The sequence below is a fragment of the Meleagris gallopavo genome, chromosome 2, assembly GCF_000146605.3.
Source record: "Meleagris gallopavo isolate NT-WF06-2002-E0010 breed Aviagen turkey brand Nicholas breeding stock chromosome 2, Turkey_5.1, whole genome shotgun sequence".
NCBI classification, from domain to species: Eukaryota; Metazoa; Chordata; class Aves; order Galliformes; family Phasianidae; genus Meleagris; species Meleagris gallopavo.
This window is the reverse complement of record NC_015012.2, coordinates 109,059,894-109,079,051: the sequence shown is the minus strand read 5'-3', so window position 1 is coordinate 109,079,051 and position 19,158 is coordinate 109,059,894. Positions and strand designations below refer to the sequence as shown.

General features: G+C 48.2%; 2 protein-coding genes across 2 annotated transcripts; one reads left to right on the top strand and one right to left on the bottom strand.

Moving 5' to 3' along the window:
* The first annotated feature begins 383 nt into the window (after window positions 1–383).
* On the top strand, window positions 384–1,428 carry LOC109366509 (meleagrin-like). Its single transcript, XM_019613650.1, has 2 exons — window positions 384–1,036; window positions 1,192–1,428. The coding sequence occupies exons 1-2, from the start codon at window positions 979–981 to the stop codon at window positions 1,323–1,325; spliced, it is 192 nt and encodes a 63-aa protein (XP_019469195.1). The 5' UTR covers window positions 384–978; the 3' UTR covers window positions 1,326–1,428.
* Window positions 1,429–4,662: 3,234 nt separating this feature from the next.
* On the bottom strand, window positions 4,663–6,205 carry LOC109366508 (small basic protein 1). The gene is made up of 2 exons (XM_019613649.1): window positions 5,435–6,205; window positions 4,663–4,963 (listed from the first exon to the last, which is right to left on the bottom strand). The coding sequence occupies exons 1-2, from the start codon at window positions 5,490–5,492 to the stop codon at window positions 4,833–4,835; spliced, it is 189 nt and encodes a 62-aa protein (XP_019469194.1). The 5' UTR covers window positions 5,493–6,205; the 3' UTR covers window positions 4,663–4,832.
* Between the last annotated feature and the right edge of the window lie 12,953 nt (window positions 6,206–19,158).

Sequence of the window (19,158 nt, the reverse complement as noted above, 5' to 3'; positions counted from 1 at the left end):
TCCACATTTCATAGCAGCCCAGGCTGCCCAGGGCCCCATCCAACCTGGCCTTGAACACCTCCAGGGATGGACGGGGCATCCACAGCCTCTCTGGGCAGCTGTTCCAGCACCTCACCACTCTCATAGGAAAGAACTTCCCCCTGACATCCAACCTAAATCTTCCCTCCCTCAACTTCAAATCATTTCCCCTTGTCCTGCTGTTATCTACCCTTTCCAAGAGCTGACTCCCCTCCTGTCTGTAGGCTCCCTATAGGTACTGAAGGGCTGCAATGAGGTCACCCCACAGCCTTCTTTTCTGCAGGCTGAACAAGCCCAGCTCCCTCAGCCTGTTTTCGTAGGGGAGGTGCTCCAGCCCTCTGATCATGTTCATGACTCTCCTTTGGACCCTCTCCAACAACTCTCTGCCTTTCTTGTACTGGGGAAGGACTTTGCTCTCGTGCTTCCTGAGATGGTGAGGAAGGGGACACAGATCCCAGGTCTGCCCCAAGCCAAGGCTGCTCACACCAGGTTCCCTCTCATGTGTGGACCCAGAGGACTAGACCACAATGAGAGAGTTATTGCTGCATCATATCCACCGCTCAGCCCTATTGCGTGGAGTTACATCTCTGCCAAATATTGAGAAACACCTGAATCCCTGTGATAGTGATCTTGATTTCCATCAGGTTCCTCTGCCCAAGCAGATCCATTCTATCCATTCTCTGGTCATTTATAAAAGTCAATGGTTTTCTTTTGAATTTGGTATTGATAGCAGGGCTGGGGGGGCAGAGTGCTGCCAGCAGAACTAGGTGTTGGGCGGAGGAGCCAGCAGGCGTGCAGTGCAGTGAGCCATGGTGCGGTGAGCAGGAGGCCCTCCCCACAGCCCTCCTCTCTGCTCACACTCCCTATAAGTAGCAGGATGCCAGCGCTGCCCTCAGCAGCACCCAGCTCCTCTCCTCCAGCTCTCTCCAGCCTCGCTCACAGCCCAGCTCGCCTCCAGCCATGAGGTTCCTCTGCCTCGTCTTCGCTGTCCTCCTGCTGGTCTCCCTGGCCGCCCCAGGTAGGAGGGCATTGCACTGGGAGAGAAGTCAGAGGGTGGTGGGAGAGCAGAGGGATGAGGGTTGGGGTGGCAGGGGCTCCATTGGCTTTAGGGAACAGGACAGTGGGACACGGAGGCAGCACCCTGAGCCAAACACTCTGTGCTTCCCCTCGCAGGCTATGGGCAGGTCCTGAAGTACTGCCCGAAGATCGGCTACTGCTCCAGCAAGTGCTCCAAGGCAGAGGTCTGGGCCTACTCCTCCGACTGCAAGGTGCACTGCTGCGTGCCTGCCAACCGGAAGTGGAAATAAGGGCTGAGGAGGAGCCCCTGGGGGAGAGGAGGCACGGTGGTGGCTTTGGGAGCAGCTTCTCCATGCTCTGACCCACGTGTCATCCCCTCTGCTCAATAAAGAGAAAGAGAACAAAAAGATTCCTGTGTGTGTGGTGTGGATGCTTGTTGTTGACCCCATGCAAAGTATTACTGTGGTTCCCTGAGCACACCCCAAAGACCCGTTAGCATCCTGTCTCAGCGGTGGTTTTGCACACAATTGCTAACAAAAGGGCTGAACACGTGGAGTTTTCCTCCCTGGGAGCAGCAGGAGAAGAACGGATCGCATTTCGGTCCAAAGCACGGGGACATGGAGCTGTCAGGCTGAGTGCAGTCTGTACTTATAGCAAAGCAATGACCCCTCAGGGCTTCTTCCAGTTTTCACCTCCCAACAAGGAGGAGATTGAAGGCTCCCAGATCTCCCGTTTCTCTCTTTGAGTGGCACGTAGAAGTCTCAGTGCCTCAGACACTTCCTTCTTCTTGCATGTGGATATCAGCTGCCATTAAAAATGAGTTTGATGTGCATCACTTCTCATCTATCTCTGCTGGGGTTCATCAGCAGGTTTATGAGCCAGCCTGGGTATAAGGAAGAAGTTATTTTCCATAAGGGCACTGAAACACTGGCACAGGTTGCATAGATAGAGAGGCAGTGGTGCCCCATCCCTGCAGACAGCCAAGGTCAGGCTGGATGGGCTGTGAGCACTGATGGAGCTGTGGGTGTCCCTGCTCAGTGCAGGGAGTGGGACAGATGGCCTTGAAGGGTCCCTTCCAACTCAAACCATTCTAAGACTCTATAGAGTCTCATTTAACATCCATGGAATGGCTTTTCTTTTTCTGGCCATATCCTGCCCTTCATCTCTTCACAAAGCTCCCTGCTCTGATATGTTTGAAATAAAATGTTTATTTGGGGAGGCTTCTTTGCTTTTGTCAGGCACAATTTATTACCTTTTCTGTTTTCCGCATTTGGACACAATTTCAACTTCTTCCTTCTAACAACCTTCCTCATCCCACTGTTTTACTGTGACCTTTTCTTTCTGCTCTTTCTCAGGGCTTTTATTTTAATAGGTGTCATACATTCTCTCTGAATCTCCAACACAGTGGCCTTAAATTGTTCCCGCAGTGCTTGCAAATAATCTATCTGCAAAGGTTTAACTCCTTTAGCTGTCCCTTTTGTCCTCTTTTCAACCTCCCCCCCTTTTTTATCTAGCTCTCTTATCACAATTAAGCACAGAAATAGTGGCCTTTCCGTGTGGCTTGAGCCCATAACTGCTCTTTTCTCCCTGCAAACACAGAAAAACTGTGCAGCAGTAATTTATCAGTGCTGACTTTCTAAGGCATAAATATTCATCTAATAATGGCTTTTAAATAAAGAGGGCATATCACTGGAACAGGTTGCCCAAGGAGGCTGTGGATGCCCCATCCCTAGAGGCATTCAAGGCCAGGCTGGATGTGGCTCCGGGCAGCCTGGTCATCCCTGGAGGTGCTCAAGAATTGTGGAGATGTTGTATTGAGGGACATGGTTTAGTGGGGAAATATTGGTGGTAGGTGGATGGTTGGCTTGGATGATCTTGGAGGTCTTTCCCAAACTTGCTAATTCTGTGGTTCTATTCTATGATATTTTAATGGGGTCTTCATACGTCAACATCCGTGGTCCTACAATTGCATTGCAGTCACAGTCCATGCCAACACTAATTCACTTCTGGGCATAATCTACTCCCAGTCATGGTCTCAGCATAGTTTCTGAAATCTCTGTATCAGATCCCAACTCCAGCAAGAATGAGTCGTGTCTCCCAGCCCCACCACACACCATCACACCCTAAGCACACAACAAGTAACGCACCATCAAAATGATGTTGTACAATGTGTGATGCTAATGTGGGTTACTATTTAAGATGTTTATTAATGACTTTCCTTTCAAGAGACTGGTTGATCTTTTGCTCCTATCAGCTCTTGGCTTGCCCACAGAGGGATCTATTGAGATCCTGGATGCTATTTGCAGAGGGACATTTTGTTGCCCATTTGGGAAGACAGTGTGGACAAGCATCGCACCCATACCACAGAAACAGCACTTTGGTGGCCAAAACATTGCAATAAGCACCCAGTGTCCCTTGGTTTCTGCTCCTTGCTTTTTTCTTCTGAGGACACATCAGTAACATCTACAGGGCAGTAATACTGGGGAGAGCTCTCTTTCTCCTACCAATGGAAATTTGGAATCGGCTATTGGTATCAAAAACTTTCTTTGGCTACAGAGTACAATTTGAAGGCTGGAGATGCTGTAGAGCTAGAGACACTTCTTCAAAAACCCATTTTGCAGCTCATTTTTTCCTTTCTTCATGTTATTGTAGTTTTCTTGGGGAATAATGGCAAAGAAACAGAGAAGGGTTCATTGCTGTTGTGGTTTGGGGTTTCCTCTTGCATGTTTTAATATTTGATCATTTCAGCCCCGTATGGCTGTGTCATCTCAATGTCAGCACACAGTTCTTTCAGGCTTTTCCCCTTTGTTTTCAGAACCTGTTGTCTGGGGCCAAGGGAAGCTTGGCAAACCACTGCTCCTTACTGGCTGCCAGGTGAGCAGGATGGGAGCAGCTCACAATGGCACATCGTGCACCAGTGCTGGAGCCTTTTGCTGTGTATGAAGAGCCCCATTTCTGGTAACTAGTTCTACTTTCTGGAGGGTTGGACAGCACTGTTGTCTATCCCACAGGGCAGTCAGGAGTTGATCCTTCTTGGCACAAAGCATCTCACCCTCTGATACTGCTCCTTAGGTCCCTCTGGATGCAGAACCTGCAGCAGGTTTATTGTGTGATAGAGAGGTGGGGATGGGGGCACTGAAGAACTATGCAGCTTTTCTTCTGTTATTGGTGATCCCCGAGGAGTCTCAGGGTACTTAACCTCTGGTGATGGACATGGACATGTATCCGTGGCCCGTGGGCACTTGGTCATGGATTGCATTGATGAGTCCCCTGCTTTGTCTTGTGCCAGAGGCAGCTGCAGGATGTGAAATCTGGGTGCCTGCACTGGGTGAGGATGCTCTAGAGACAGCCTGGCAGTGGGATTTTGGGGGTGCAGAGATGGCTGTTCACCCCAGCCTCTACCCCTTTGGTAGGCCAAGGGCTGAATGGGATTGAGGGGGCCCTGGGGGCTGTTGTGTCTTCTCTAACTAAATTGTGATGGAGGAAGATGCAATAGTAGGCAATTCATTCAACTACTCCACGCTCTGCTTCAAAGCAGGGCTCCCAAAGCCTCTTCCCAGCCTGTATGTCATTTTGCAGTCCCAGGTCTGGGGCTACCCGAGATGTGTTGTGCAGGGATGCTGCAGAGCCCTTCCTGGTTCCCCTACCCAGAGGTGTACGAACCACACAGCACACAGAAATCACATCAACTCGTATTTATTTCAAAGCAGAAGAACACCATCTGTCACTCAATGAACACAGCGCTGGTAGCTCCTCTGCCAGAGCCTCTCCTGCTCCACTGCTGGACCTGCTGGCCATCATTTTCCCTTTTTGGGAGGGGGAAGGCAGCAGTACATCTTCTTGCAGGACTGGTGGAACGTCCACTCATCCTTTTTGTTGCATGCGGAGGCGCAGTACCCTTTGCAGGTGCCCTTGTGCTGCCCATACCCTGCGGTGGGAGAGATGGAGACAGGAGATGACATGTGGGAGACAGAGCCCAAAAGTCAGGATTTATCATCTCCTTGCTGGCTCATAACACTGTGCTCATGGTAGGGTAGGATGAGTGCTTTCTTTCCCCGTTGACCCTGCTGGACACTGGGCACTCAGCTCTACGCTTGTCTGAAGCAGAAGGGAGCAGAGGGAAGCAGGGAGGTGAGCTGCAGTGCCAGCACCATCACCTTCTGCCTAACTGCAAACTGGAGGGAAAAGACAGGAAGCACAGGGTGCTGTGGTCAGAGGATGGAAGGGAAAGCGAGGGCTGAGTCTATAGCGTGGAAAGGAGAAGATCAGGATGTGCTTCCAGTACATCCCTTGTGACTACGTGCCACTAAAACCCAAGGGAAGCGTTTGGGGATGCTTCTGCTGGAGGCTGTGCACCCACCCGCACCCTCAAAGCCTGGGGACAGTGTTGCTGGCTTACCTGGGGTGGCCAAGGAAAAGAGCAGGAGCACAGCAAAGAGCACGCAGAGCAGCCTCATGTCTGGAGAAGAGCGGAGATCTCAGCACACTCAGAGCAAAGCAGGTCTGGCACGGCCACAGTGGGCAGCTCTGGAGATCCTGGGTTTTATAGAGGGATTCCTGATACGAGCGGCATGACAGGAGGAGGAACGCAACCAAAGCCATCTCCAAAGAGGCAGTGTTTGCTTTCTGGTGTGTGCAATGTCACCCCGACCTGCTGCACCCACTGCCAAAGTTGCCTGGCGCCTGGGGCCATGCTCCAGTAGGCTTCACCTCCCAGCCCCAACCTGGACATGTGGGTGTGATGCCCCTCCTCCAAATCTACCTGTAGGCACTCAGTGCTTTGCTCCATAAAGCTGGGGTATATGATCTGTGGATATTTGGAAACATTTCTTCTCAGAAAGAGCAGTGCTGCATTGGCACAGCTGCCCGGGGAGGTGGTGGGATCACCATCCCTGGTAGGGTTCAATGTGGGACTGTGGCACTGAGAGATGCGGTCAGTGGGCACAGTGGGGGGTGGGCTGGGGTTGCACTTGGAGATCTTTTCCAGCTGTAATGATTCTGTGATGCTATGATCACATCCATCACAGAGAATTGTTTTCAGGTTGCATTCATCCCTGCATTGGCAAAGAGGTTCCTCGGGGGTCTTTCCCACCCTAGTGCTTCACAACAATAGCCTGAGAGATATTTAGGTAATTTTGTCTGAATGTCTTCCAAAAGGCTGATTAAATGAGATAGGCAGATATCTAAATGAAGCTAAGAAAATGGAATCGCACACCATATCTGGTCAGAAATCTGTTGTGAGTCCATAACTGTATTGCCTAAGGATTTTTATGGTCGTCTATAGAACCTACTGAATATATTCATAGATAAGAAGTTGAAAGGGACTTCAAAGCATTAAAGGACAGAATTAGCAATCCCATGGATCTTTTTGTGCTTAAGAAATAATAAAACAAATACATGGAAAGCTACCTTCTCTGTACAAACAAGAGCAATTTGCTGGAGAACACGAAACAAAGAGCCTGCAAAAAAAAATAAATCAGATTGCAGTGGGTCATAGGCAGGAACAAAACAAAGGAGCAATGTCATGGTGCTGGAAGGACAGAACCAATTGTCTCACAAGGATAAACAGGAGCTGGGCTTGTAAAGGGCATCCAGCCAGTCCATGTACTGTAGTTCATTTCAGCAGGATAAGAGTTGAAGGCTGTTGAGAAAATGACAGGAGATTGAGAAGATAAGTAAGAGAAGACTGAAGCCAATAGAAAGATGAGGGCCAGGCTGGACGGGGCTCAGAGCACTGATGGAGCTGTGGGTGTCCCTGTTCAGTGCAGGAGTGGGACAGATGGCCTTTAAGGGTCTCTTCTAACTCACACAATTCCTCAATTCTACAGTTCTATGACAAGTGCATGGGAAAGAGTGCAGGAATGTGTGTTTTCAATCAATAAAACTCTCCAGCCTGCAGTAACATGAAATCTGGGGACTTCTTCAAGGAGGATGTATATCTAACTTTTGAGTTTGCGTTGACTTTGTGAGTTTTTTAATTGTTTCATGTGCTCAGTGTAAAAGAGGGCTTTTTGGGGTTAATTTCCTAATAAATGCATGCTTTACCATTACATTCTACCCAGCTTTTGAGTCATAAAATACTGGAGAACTGGTTGGTTTGTAGGGCAGGGATAATGAATAAAATGTCTGCAAATAGCAAGCTCACCCATGTGCAGGGTAAAGGGGTTAGCCACAGTGCTCATCAGTGGGGTGAGGGGCAACAGAAGGGGTTACGTGGAATATGAGGTTTGCTAAAGTAGAGCTGTGTTGGTTCCTGTGACACTGGGGATGGACACACAGGCCCCAGGTCCTTCCCAAGCCAAGATTGCTCACAGCAAGTCCTCTCTGCAGCCAGTCTCTCATGGTGATGCGTCCAAACAATAGGGAGAGTTATCAGCACACTGTGGCCGTGGCTCAGCTCTGCTGCATCTCTGCCAGAGGCTGAGAAAGGCCCAAGCCCTGTGATATCAATCTCATTCTTCCCACAGATGTCCATCAGGTCCCTCTGACCCATCCCTGCAGGCATCCAAGGCCAGGCTGGATGTGGCTCTGGGCAGCCTGGTCTGCTGGTTGGGACCTGCACATAGCAGGGGGTTGGAACTGGATGAGCATTGGGGTCCTTTTCAAGCCAGGCCATCTTATGATTCTATGATTCTATGACGCATCGATCCCATCAGTCCTGCTGTTGACAGTCCCTATTTCCTCATGCTCTCTTCAAAGGCAGTGTGTTGAAATGATGCCTGATATTGAGCAACTGGACCCAGGGAAGCAGGAGGCTGCCAGCACACCTGGATGCATGCAGGAAGTTCTGGTTCTCGTTCCACAGCTGCGCGTCCGGCCACAAACAGCACAATCTTGGATGGATTCCCATGCCTCCCTAGCATCCTCCGCTCAGCAGGGGAACGCTCTATAAATACTGGCAGCCACAGCTTCACTCCATACCACCTCTTCCCATTGAGACCTCTGCAGCTCCTCTCTCTCCAGCCTCGCTCAGACCCCAGCTCACCTCCAGCCATGAAGTTCCTCTACCTCATCTTCTCTGTCTTCCTGCTGGTCTCTCTGGCCACCCCAGGTAAGAGGGCAAATGGGGCAAGAAGAGCTGATACAAAGTAGGATTAGTTCATTTAAAGTGATTTAAACTCTCAAAAATATACATATCATCATGGGAGGTGATTGCTATCCAGGTTAGGTACATTAGCAATGGGGCTACGAAATAAGGACTAGCTCAGGCAGATTTGAGTGAGAATAACTTCAGTATTCAGTCTGGGAGTGAGCCCAGGAAAGACCATTTCTCAGTAAGTGTACAGATGTGCATAAATCTGTTGGGGGCTACGAGTGGTTCATGGTACCAGAGAGTACTCATTCAAATTGATTTCTGTATCGAGGAGCAGTCCTGGGCATATCCGATTTACTGATGTGGCACAGCTATAGTTGTTAATGATTCTTTCTGTGACTTTGGTCCTTCTACAGAAGGCAAAAGGAGACTTTGGGCTAAGTTTCCCAGCTAGGCCTTAGGAACCCCGTTCAGATATCACTTCTCATCCACATGTGCACCATCAGCTGGTCCTGTAATCACCAGCGGCAGGGAGAGGGAGCTGCAATTAGTTTCTTGAGCTTGTGTTCTTCAAGTTTCCTTCCAACTTCTGTGCTTGGGCAGTCATCCCCTTCAGCAGTGCCTGTGCCTGGAGGTGGCACTGGAGGCAGCACCTTGAGCCAAACACTCTGTGCTTCCCCTCACAGGCTATGGGCAGGTCCTGAAGTACTGCCCGAAGATCGGCTACTGCTCCAGCAAGTGCTCCAAGGCAGAGGTCTGGGCCTACTCCCCCGACTGCAAGGTGCACTGCTGCGTGCCTGCCAACCAGAAGTGGAAATAAGGGCTGAGGAGGAGCCCCTGGGGGAGAGGAGGCACGGCGGTGGCTTTGGGAGCAGCTTCTCCATGCTCTGACCCACGTGTCATCCCCTCTGCTCAATAAAGAGAAAGAGAACAAAAAGATGTAACCCCTGTGTGTGTGGTGTGGTTGCTTGTGTCCCCGTGATTCCACACAGAGCATTAGAAGTGTATTCCAAACTCAACCCAAACGATGACAGCCACAGTCACTGGGAATAGTCAGACAATGGTTTGGAGAGACCTCAGTGTGTGGTTTCACTTCTCCCTAAATGAAAATCTTCTGGTCTGTGAGATGAATGACTCCCCCAGTTCCACAGACTGTGTTGAGCAGATGTCTGTCATCTGTCAAAGGACTGTCGACACCCAGAGCATCAAGATTGAAGTGTACTCATTTCAAAATCAATCCTACTCAGAATGAATAGCAAATGCTTCTGTAAGTCCTGCTCCCCAGGGCAGATAAACCCAACCTGCTCCCAGGCAGTGCTGGAGGGAATGGTACAAGGCAGCGCCAGCATTGTTTGGTGTGAAAGGTTCAGTCACTGCCAGGGAACACAACTTGCAGTGACTGCTCGGGTTCAATTGCTTCTTGGGGTGGAGGTGCTGTGGCTGCTACTTCTTGGCCTCTCTGCAAGAAGAAAGAAGGGAGCTTATAAGCAGGAGAAGGACTGACAATTTACACTCCTATGACTCTTAGTAATAGGAGAAGGGGGAATGGCTTTAAACTAAAAGAGGAGAGATTTAGGTTAGATGTTAGGAAGAAATTCTTTACCCAGAGGGCAGTGATGCCCTGGCACTGCTGCCCAGAGCTGTGGGTGCCCCATCCCTGGAGGTGCCCAAGGCCATGGGTGGGCACTGGGCAGCCTGAGCTGGGGGCACCCAGCCCACTGCAAGGGTTGGGGCTGGATGGGCTTTAAAGTCCCTTCCAAGCCATCCTATGAAGTGACATGTAAATCACAAGCTGATGTAGATGTAAATGCTAGGACTTCTTTTCACTTTATAGTGTTGGAGATTCTAAGTAAGCAATAGAGGCAGTGCTTTTGATCATCTCTGCACTTATTTCTTTGCTACATTCTACTCATTTATGTTTAAAATCCAACATTCAAAGGGTTTAGGAGAATAAGCAACTAGGACTGACTTGCTGATTAATTTATCTGCAGAGTGTGGCTTCCATATCCCTTGGACATATTGATGAGTAGGAGACACCTGGGGAATGGTGCTGGCTATCTGCATTCAGGCAAGTGAATTAAGCCACAGCTGATGAGCTTAGACCAGTGATCTTGCTTTCAGATAGAATCATAGAATCATAGAATGGCTTGGGTTGGAAGGAAACTTACAGATCATGTAGTTCCAATTCTGTGCCGTGGGCAGGGACTCAGTATATAAGAACCAAGCACTGTTTGACAGTAAAGAAGTGGGAGTGGTTGGAGTGTTAGCTAAATTAGAGATACACAGAGATCTTTTACAGGAAAGTTATTTCAGCTTTATAACACCTTTCTTATCCACTGCCACACTACTCTGCATCCAAGAAGAGGATTTATGTCTTGACATGCTGTTGAGAATGCATATGGTGGCATTGGCCCATGGACTACCAGTCCTTCTCTAGAAGGGCACTCTTATCCTTCTGACCCTCTCCATCACAGCCAAGCCACGGCCCCACACTCAGGGGCTGACTGTGCCAGCACTGCTCTGAAGGAGTCTGCACAGCCCTACTTCACAGAACCAGTGACAAATGGCTGCAGAGTGGGTGTCTCATTGTCAGATGGCCACTGGGTTGGAGTGACATAATATCCTACTATGTAGCAAACAATATGTCCTTGGACAGCAGCAGAGTCACGCTCCTCCTTAACACTATCCTTTCTGTCAAGGAATGTGTATAAATATCAGGATTTCCAGCCTTATTTCTAGAAACAGATTCAGGCTCTCTCTGCAAGGCTGCATCCCAGATCTGCTGTGGTCCCGGAGGCTATCCGGTCATGAAGATCATCTACGTTGTGTTTGTTGTTTTTCTAATGGCCCTGATGGCCACCCCAGGTAAGGTGACAATGAGTATAAATGAATAAATCATAGAGGAATAAAGGCAAAAAAAAAAGACTTTTCCAGGAAAGCAGGTGTGGGTAGGGATATTCTGTAGAGTTTTTCTTGACCAGGGTCCATTCCTAAATATCAATTTGGAGGTGGATGTTTATGGAAATTGTTTTCTGTGTGGAGGTGGAGATTCTGTTCCAAGAGAACCATGATGAGGCAACAAATGCAAACTTAACCCTCTTTCTTTCTTTTCTACAGGAAAAAGCCAGTCAAAAAAGTGCTGTGGTAGGTGTTGTTCCAGGATGTGCACTAAAAGAGAGAAGGAGGAGCATACTGAAGACTGTAGGAGCTCATATTGCTGCCTGACGCACAGGAAAAAGAAGTAGAGCAGAGACTTTTGGTGATGGGACAAAGAGAGAAACGGTGATGTTTGCAGTAACTCATTTCATGGAAATGAAGATTGGTCCTCTCATTAAAAAGACCAGCTCTTACTCTGAAGTGTGTTGTGTTGTTCACTGTCTTCCAAAAACTCGTGTACAGGGCATAAGGATAGATTGGGTAAGTCCTATCAGATAAATCTATGTTTGTAAGTGGAGATATGGTCAAACACAGGAACTGCATTTTCCCATATCAGCCCCATCACAACAGCAGTCATACTTGAATTCCTTAGCAGTCTGTTCATGTGAGGTTGTGCTGAAAGCTCTGGTCTCCATGCTTGTAGGTGGCCCATAAGCCATCTTTGGCTTGTAGGACCAAAGACTCCTACATAAGTTTTCATCACCCCTTCTTCTGGCCTAGACAATCTGAACCAACAGCTGAGACACAATCCTATGAAGGTGACAGTTTCTGTTCCCAAAGGCCTTTCCAATTTCTTTAGAAAATGTCTTCAATATGTAAGAAAGCTTATGGGCTTCTGAGATTTTGTAGCTCCAACTCTCACACCTTTGCATGGCCAAAACATTGGAACCAACTCTGCAAAGGATCTGTATCCCATGATGCTTCCTCCCATTCTTCCCCCACTGTTTGTCCATAGAGATAACAAGAATCTTATGAAGGTTATTAACTATTGAACAAACTGCTGTTCCAGTACAGCAGCAAATTCCTTTTAAAGCCTTTGTTTTGGACTGCAGTAGAGCCTTGATCCTGTAGCCTCTGTACAGGTGAGCAAAGCTCTCACTCATTAAATGGCACAAGAACAGGACTGGAATGAGGGTATGGAATAGCCACGACCACACTGTGAAATGCCCTGTGCTGTGCTGGGGAAGTGAGCAAGAGAAGAGAGAGACAATCTGCCACATCTCAGATAGCAGACTGAACCCAGTCGGGGATGGGGCAGTGTGAAAATGGTGCTTCCCCTTCTGTATCTACACTCTGCCACCTCAATTAAGTGTTGTCCCCGAATGGACTTCACTTTCTCTCATCAGCAGTCTTGTGTCATTAGCCCCTGTGTTCTCCAGATTAGGGTGTCCCTCTTTGTATGAAGGAGTAAACAGCTCATGGCATTCCTGCTGAATCAAAAGGAAACTCTTCCCAAGAAGACAGTGTGGGGAACTTTCTTGCCAGCTGCTCATCTTTGGCTAAGGCAGTAACAATTCTAGCATATCATTGTTTCTTTCTTGCCTTCATTTCTTCATTGTCTGCATTCCTGTGGCAGTGGTGAGCACTTTTAGGCAGGGAGGAACATCTCTCAGGATGCTGGGAGTGGGAATCAAGCCTGCTGCATGCACCCAGCTTGCTGGTGCTTGCTTCCAGCATGCCAGAATGTACAGCAGACAATGATAATTCCATATTTTAGCAACCATGGAGACATCCTGGTCAACAAAACCTATTGCAGATCTAACTTGGATGCAGGTGTTAGTAATTCTCTTCCTCCTTGTCTGAGATGCATGAAGTCAGAAATACCCAAAGATGCTTACAAAGGTAATTTCCAAGCAATTTTCAGCTTGGCCAGTGTTGGTGCAAAGCATCCCAGCAGCCTTCATCACGTCCTGACCACCAGCAGGCCATGTGTGAGGCCAACCACAGCCAGTGCTTGCTCCTCAGGCTTTCATGTTGATCACTGCTGCAGCTATAGCATCTATTGTCGTGGGACAACTTAGGAACAGTCTCTTGCAAGAAGTTATTTGGTTCAGGTTGGATATTAGGAAAAACTTCTTGTCTGAAAGCACTGACACAGGCTGCTCAGGGAGGTGGTGGACTCACTGTCCCTGGAGGTGTTCAAAAACCATGGGGATGTGGCACTGAGGGACGTGGTCAGCGGGCAGTATGGGTGGTAGGTGGATGGTTGGACTTGATGATTTCAGAGATCCTTTCCAACCCTAACTATTCTATGATTTGGGATGTAGAATAGGAAAGGGGTCACAGCAGCTGAGGTCCAGAGTCATGATTTGACTGGTGATTTTTCATAGGCTGGGAATGGCCAGGTAGAGCCAGTGGGCTCTACTAAGGGGCAGAATTCAGCCTGGAAGAAATGTCCACGGCGTGTCCAAAACTGTGGGAACAGAGCCAGAAATAGGCTGCGTGCCTTGTTCCTCTAAGACAGGTAAACTCACAGAAATGGAGTTGGGGAAATTCTGTTGAAGATTTTGTATTTATTTTCTATTTGTGTCATTCGGTAGATTTCCACAGGCTGCAAATGTTATCTTCATCATCAGAGGGTGGTGGGCATGGCTCAGGGCTCCCAGGGCTCCCAGGGCTGCCAGAGCTCAGGGAGCATTGGGATGCTGCTCTGAGCCTTAGGGTTTGGGTGGTGCTGTGTGGGGACAGGGGTTGTCTCCATGAATCCATGTGGGTCCCTTCCAACTCTGGATATCCTATGATTCTATGAAATGTTGCAACAGCAACCCTAGATGCTGGGTCTGCAAGCTCAAAGGAACTTGGATCACACACAACCAGGAGCAAACCCAAGCTCCTCTCCCAGGAGGAGGCAGGAGTGATAACTCCTCACAAGCAGATTCCGACCCTAGCAAAACACCAAGAGCAGGGCCAGAGATGTAGATTTAACAGCTCTCTGCAGCTTTTGGGCTCTGTGTCCCATGGGCTGGGCCAGTTGCAGTGTCAGCGTCAAGGTAGGACACGTACCTGAAGCTCGGAGTCCAGCCAGCTGGCGAGAGGAAGATTTGGGGAAGGCTGCCATCTTTTGGATGACTGCAAAATAACGGAGCCTGCTCAGGAAATGCTGCTCGCGATCCCGAGTTGATGCTCTGGCCTTCTTTTTGGAGGTGCTCATGTGGGTGACTGAAGATGTTCCTGCTCTTCTCTTGCCTTCCTCAGACTGATCCAGAGCTTTATTTTAGGGCAAATAGAATATGAGCCGAAAAAGATATGGGGCTCCCTATCCTTGCAGCTAAGTGGTCTCACTGCCTCCCTTTACTCTTCCGCCAAAATCTTCCAGGAAGCTGCAATTGCTGCACAGTCTCTCAGCCCCTGGTATGGAAGCTGTGACACCAGTCACCTTGGTTCTACAGTCCTCTGATAAGTTGCCCTCTGGGTCCTTTCCATCACTCTCTCTCATCAAAAAGCCTTACAAAGTCCCAGCTGCTCCACGGCCTTAAATGCGTCAGAGCACCTGCCCTCCTGGTGGCCCACTTTCCTGCAGATTAAACATTTGTCTAATGGCCATAAGCCGCTTAAATATGTCTTGGGCAAAGCCCCTTTATGAACTCTCCCAGAACAAATGGATCCCTGCTGGGACCACTGCTGTGCCCCCATGCTGATATGTTTCTTAGGGATTGTGTCATGTTTTCTCTCCCTTTTGTGCATCCACTCTGTTTATCTCCTTTCCATGGGCAGGAAGGAGGGAAGGATTTGCCACATCATGGACAAGGGAGATGGCCTGCAAGGTGTCATGCCCAGGTGGCCAGACATCCCTTTCCCATCTTTCCCTGTCTCTTCTGTATATCATATCATAGAATCATAGAATGGCCGGGTTGGAAGGGACCTCAAGGATCATCAAGCTCCAATTCTCCCACCACATGCAGAGCCACCAACCTCCACATTTAATACCAGCCCAGGCTGCCCAGGGTCCATCCAACCTGGCCTTGAACACCTCCAGGGATGGACGGGGCATCCACAGCCTCTGGACAGCTGTTCCAGCACCTCACCACTCTCATAGGAAAGAACTTCCCCTGACATACAACCTAAATATTTTTCCTTCAACATAAAACCATTTCCCCTTGTCCTGCTGTTATCTATCGTTTCAAAGAGTTGAAGAGTATATCTCAATGTAAGCATCTTTTTCTGATCACACATTGCCTTCATCTAGTAAACTAACACCCAAATGTTTTGCCCTGTCAATGCACGAGTGTACTTCATTTTTTTTTTTTTTTGCTTAGCTTCTTGGCCAAAGAAATATCTGACAAATCACACAACAGATCTGTCAAAATATCCATTGCTTCCAAGATTTTACACTTCCACAGGTTTGGCAGCTCTACATCTCCATTGCTTGACCTCTCCTGCCATCTCAGACGAAGCCAAGATCTTCAGCCCAGCCCCTCAACAGCATCAAATGCAAATAAAGTGAGAGTGCCCCCAACCCAAATCCTTACAGCAGTTAGTTTGGCAGAATCAAGCTGACAGATGCTGGAATGTCTGGCCAAGCCAGTAAGTGTTGGGATTTTTTACTAAGGGAACTCGTCAGCTTGATGACTTTAACCTGTTTCCCAAATATTGCCCCCATTTGCATGACATAGACCACTCCCCCTCTTGTGCATCCCTGGTTTTTTATCTACAGTGAAGCCAAATACTGTCTCTAAGATCTGAACAATGATACATCTCACCATGCTCTGACTATCCAGCAAATTATTAATGGAAAATATCCCATAGAGAACCGAGAGCACTGAAAACAAAGCAAGGAATTCCATTAACAATCCATGCCCTAAAATCAAGGGGATTCATGCAGGGCTTATGCTATTAGTGCAGAACAACGGGACGTGCACATCATGTGATGCTAAGCTATGGCTCCTAAGCCGTGGCTCCTTGAGGATTAGAGAAGGAGAGTGTGTGCTGGGGGGGAAGGGGTTGGAATGGAGGAACAGGGAATAGCTTAGGATTGTTGGGTTTTAGAGTATCACGGGGGCTGGTGGCTGTGATCCCCTTTGGGAGGGCAACGCCTGGTAGGAAGGAAGCAACCACGAGTGGCACAGGAAGGTGAAAGTGAGGTTTATGGCAAGGCGATGCTATTGGCAGGAAATGTATTCTGCTTTTCAGCTAGGATGTGAGGCTCCCCCCACTTCTGCAGGGAGCTCCAAATAGTAGCGGTGGGGCTCAGCCCCTCAGCTTCCATCACTCATCACACTGCAAGGCAAGAGCAGATAAGCCTGGAGGACAAAGCACAGTCGCATAAGGAAGAGGTTAAGAAGGCAAGGATGGCCAGCAAATACAGGAGGGATGCAGTGGAAGGGATTCCAGGGGCCATCACTTGGCAGGAGATAGGGAAACAAGAGTAAGGGAAAGGCAGGAGGCAATAGCATTGGGTGGTGAAATGCAGAGAATAAGGAGAGAGAGATAGAATATTAATACAAGCTAAGCTGGATCTGGAACTTAAGACTTAGACCTGACGTGGGAAATAAGAACAAGGCAGAAGAGAGCAAGGGAAATATAACTCTTTACTAATAGATGCATTGCAGATGAAAAATGAGGCCAAAGACCAGAAAAGGGGAGGTCTGGGTAACCAAGGATACGTGATGGCTTCACAAACGTCTTAGGACTTTGCACAGGGAAGATTCATGTAGATGCTTGAGATGGACAAAAATGGGAGGAGGGATGAGCATGACTTGGACCAGCTGCCATTGGGTTCACACGTCCTGCTTGCAGGGGGCTTTCAGGCCTCCTGACCATATATTGGAGACGGATCTCCTTTTGGAGGGCTACATCCAGCCTGGTAAAAAGAAAGTAAACCCAAAAAACATGGCCATGCTGCTAACCTTGAGACCATTCGGAACGTGTTTCTGGCCACACGCACGCTTTTAAACTCTCAGCCTTCAAAACAGGATGGTCCTTGCAGATGCTCTATGGGGAATGGTTCCTCATTTATGGTAGCTTCTCAGCTTCCCAGAATGGTCTGGGTCACTGCTTTCTGGCCGTGGCTGATACTGGCTTTTTAGCACTGTGAATGACTGTCTGTGTCCAGAACTGTTTAATTTCTAGATATTGATGGCGTCTCGAGGGAATTTAGCTTCAAGTACAGTCAAGCAGAACAGTGGCTATGAAGCGTTATGACCAGGACAGGAGGTCCTGAAGGGCCAAATATATGGTCAGAAGGACCATATAGCAAAGGCTTGTTTTGTCCATGTCAGCTCGTAAAACATGAGGTAAAACTGTAACTCCAGCAAAGAAAAGAAACCTCCTTCCTGCTGTAGAAGTGAAAAATCTGCAATGGAGTAATTACTCCAGCCCTGACTAACCAGTCAGAAAGCATCAGGCATTTCTGAGCAGCACTGAGTGAGGGGCTGATGGAGATGGCTGGCATTTCATTCCGGCTTCCCTTCACTTGAGCAATACACTCTTGAGGCTCTTGCTTTACTCACTTTTACGGCTCCTTGCACTCGAGGCCGCTGCAGCATGGGTGTGAAGAGAAGCTAAATGCTTTTCTTTGTGAGACACTGCGCTTATAACCAACATTTTTAACTTCTCCCCGAATAGTGGTTCCTCCTGTTGCTTCTGCTACTTTCACTGTGAAATGAAATCGCTGAGCAAATGATGCCCTGAATCACTGAATTTCTTCTCGTCCATACATTTTCCTTGAAAGTTTAGCTGGGTGCACTTCTCATCTTCCATATTCAGGGTCTCAGGTGTTGTTGGCTCTTGAGAAGAACTTCCTTCTTGTATACGAATAATAGTTGTGCTCTTCTCCCAGACATACCTGAGATCTTCATCCAGCATATATTGAGTATATCATAGAGGACATCCATCTCCAATCCAGGGCACTGGAAAAGCCTGAAGAACAGCACAAATATATGTTTAATGAAGACAGAAGTAGATTTTGAGGACTTAATAATGGTAGTGAGGCACTGAGAGAGGTGTTGGTGCCCCATCCCTGCAGACAGCCAAGGTCAGGCTGGATGGGGCACTGATGGAGCTGTAGATCATAGAATTACTGAGGTTGGAAAAGACCACTAAGATCATCTAGTCCAAGCCCAACCCATCCACACCTACAAAGCTGCACAGAAAGGTGTGGAAAAAGCTGTTAAAAGTCCTCAAAGGTGCAACTTTCTAAGAACAGCCTAACTTCTGTCTACCAGAAGCTCAGACTGACCAACCAAGGGAAGGACAATTCTACACCTGTGGTTCTCTTCCTTCCTTTACCCATGGGGTGACTTTGCACGGTGCCTAAGGTGAGTGAAACAGGAGCTGGACTTACTTGGTGACTTTGAAAATCCTCAGCAGCCGCAGAGCTCTCAGCACGCTGATGCCAAACGAGGTACCAGGTTTCACTGCAGCCCAGATGACTTCAAAGATGCTTCCCACAATGACCTGGAAGAGGAGCTCATTTTACAGAAGGGAAAACTTCTGCTTAGATCCTTGTGGCGCTGCCAGAGAGGCTGGGCGCTAAAGAAGAGTCAAAAGTTGGGGATGTGATGGTTTTCCAACGAAGGTTTCAGTGTAATTTTGCAAAACTGTGAATTAGCCAACAGCAGTATAAGAGGGGTTTGGTTCTAAATTTCTGCAGTCCAATCTAAAAAAGGGCAATATAGACTGGCATAGAGTGGGAAATCACTTCTTTCTTCTCTAGCAAGTCAATTACTTCAAAGTAGCCTTTTTTAGAGGACACAAGACTTTTTCATTACTATAACTCATAATTTATATAACTGTAAGTGCCATCTGTACAGGTATTTCATTTGCCTACCCTGCATGGTCCAGGCAGCCCTCAGAGATGTGGGGACATCGCCCCATCCACCTCATCCCATTAGAAAAGCACCATGGCTGCATCCCAAAGCTGCAGAACAGCCAAGTGTTAGCTCTTCACTGAATGCCCAGGCACTTCTGGCCACTGAGTCTTTGGGAGAGTGATTAAGATAATGGCTACGAAGAGATCCTAAAGAGTCTCTCATGTGCACACCCATCATCTGCCTCAGGTTATGCAAAATAAATTGTTCTCAGTCAAGGGGGTTGGTTTTGTTTCTAATTTTCGCTCGTTTGTCTTAAGGTTCGCAGAGCATTAACCTGAAGGGATAAATACTTCTTTTTTTTTTTTCTCCTGAAATCCCCTATTACAAAAAGGACAAAATAAT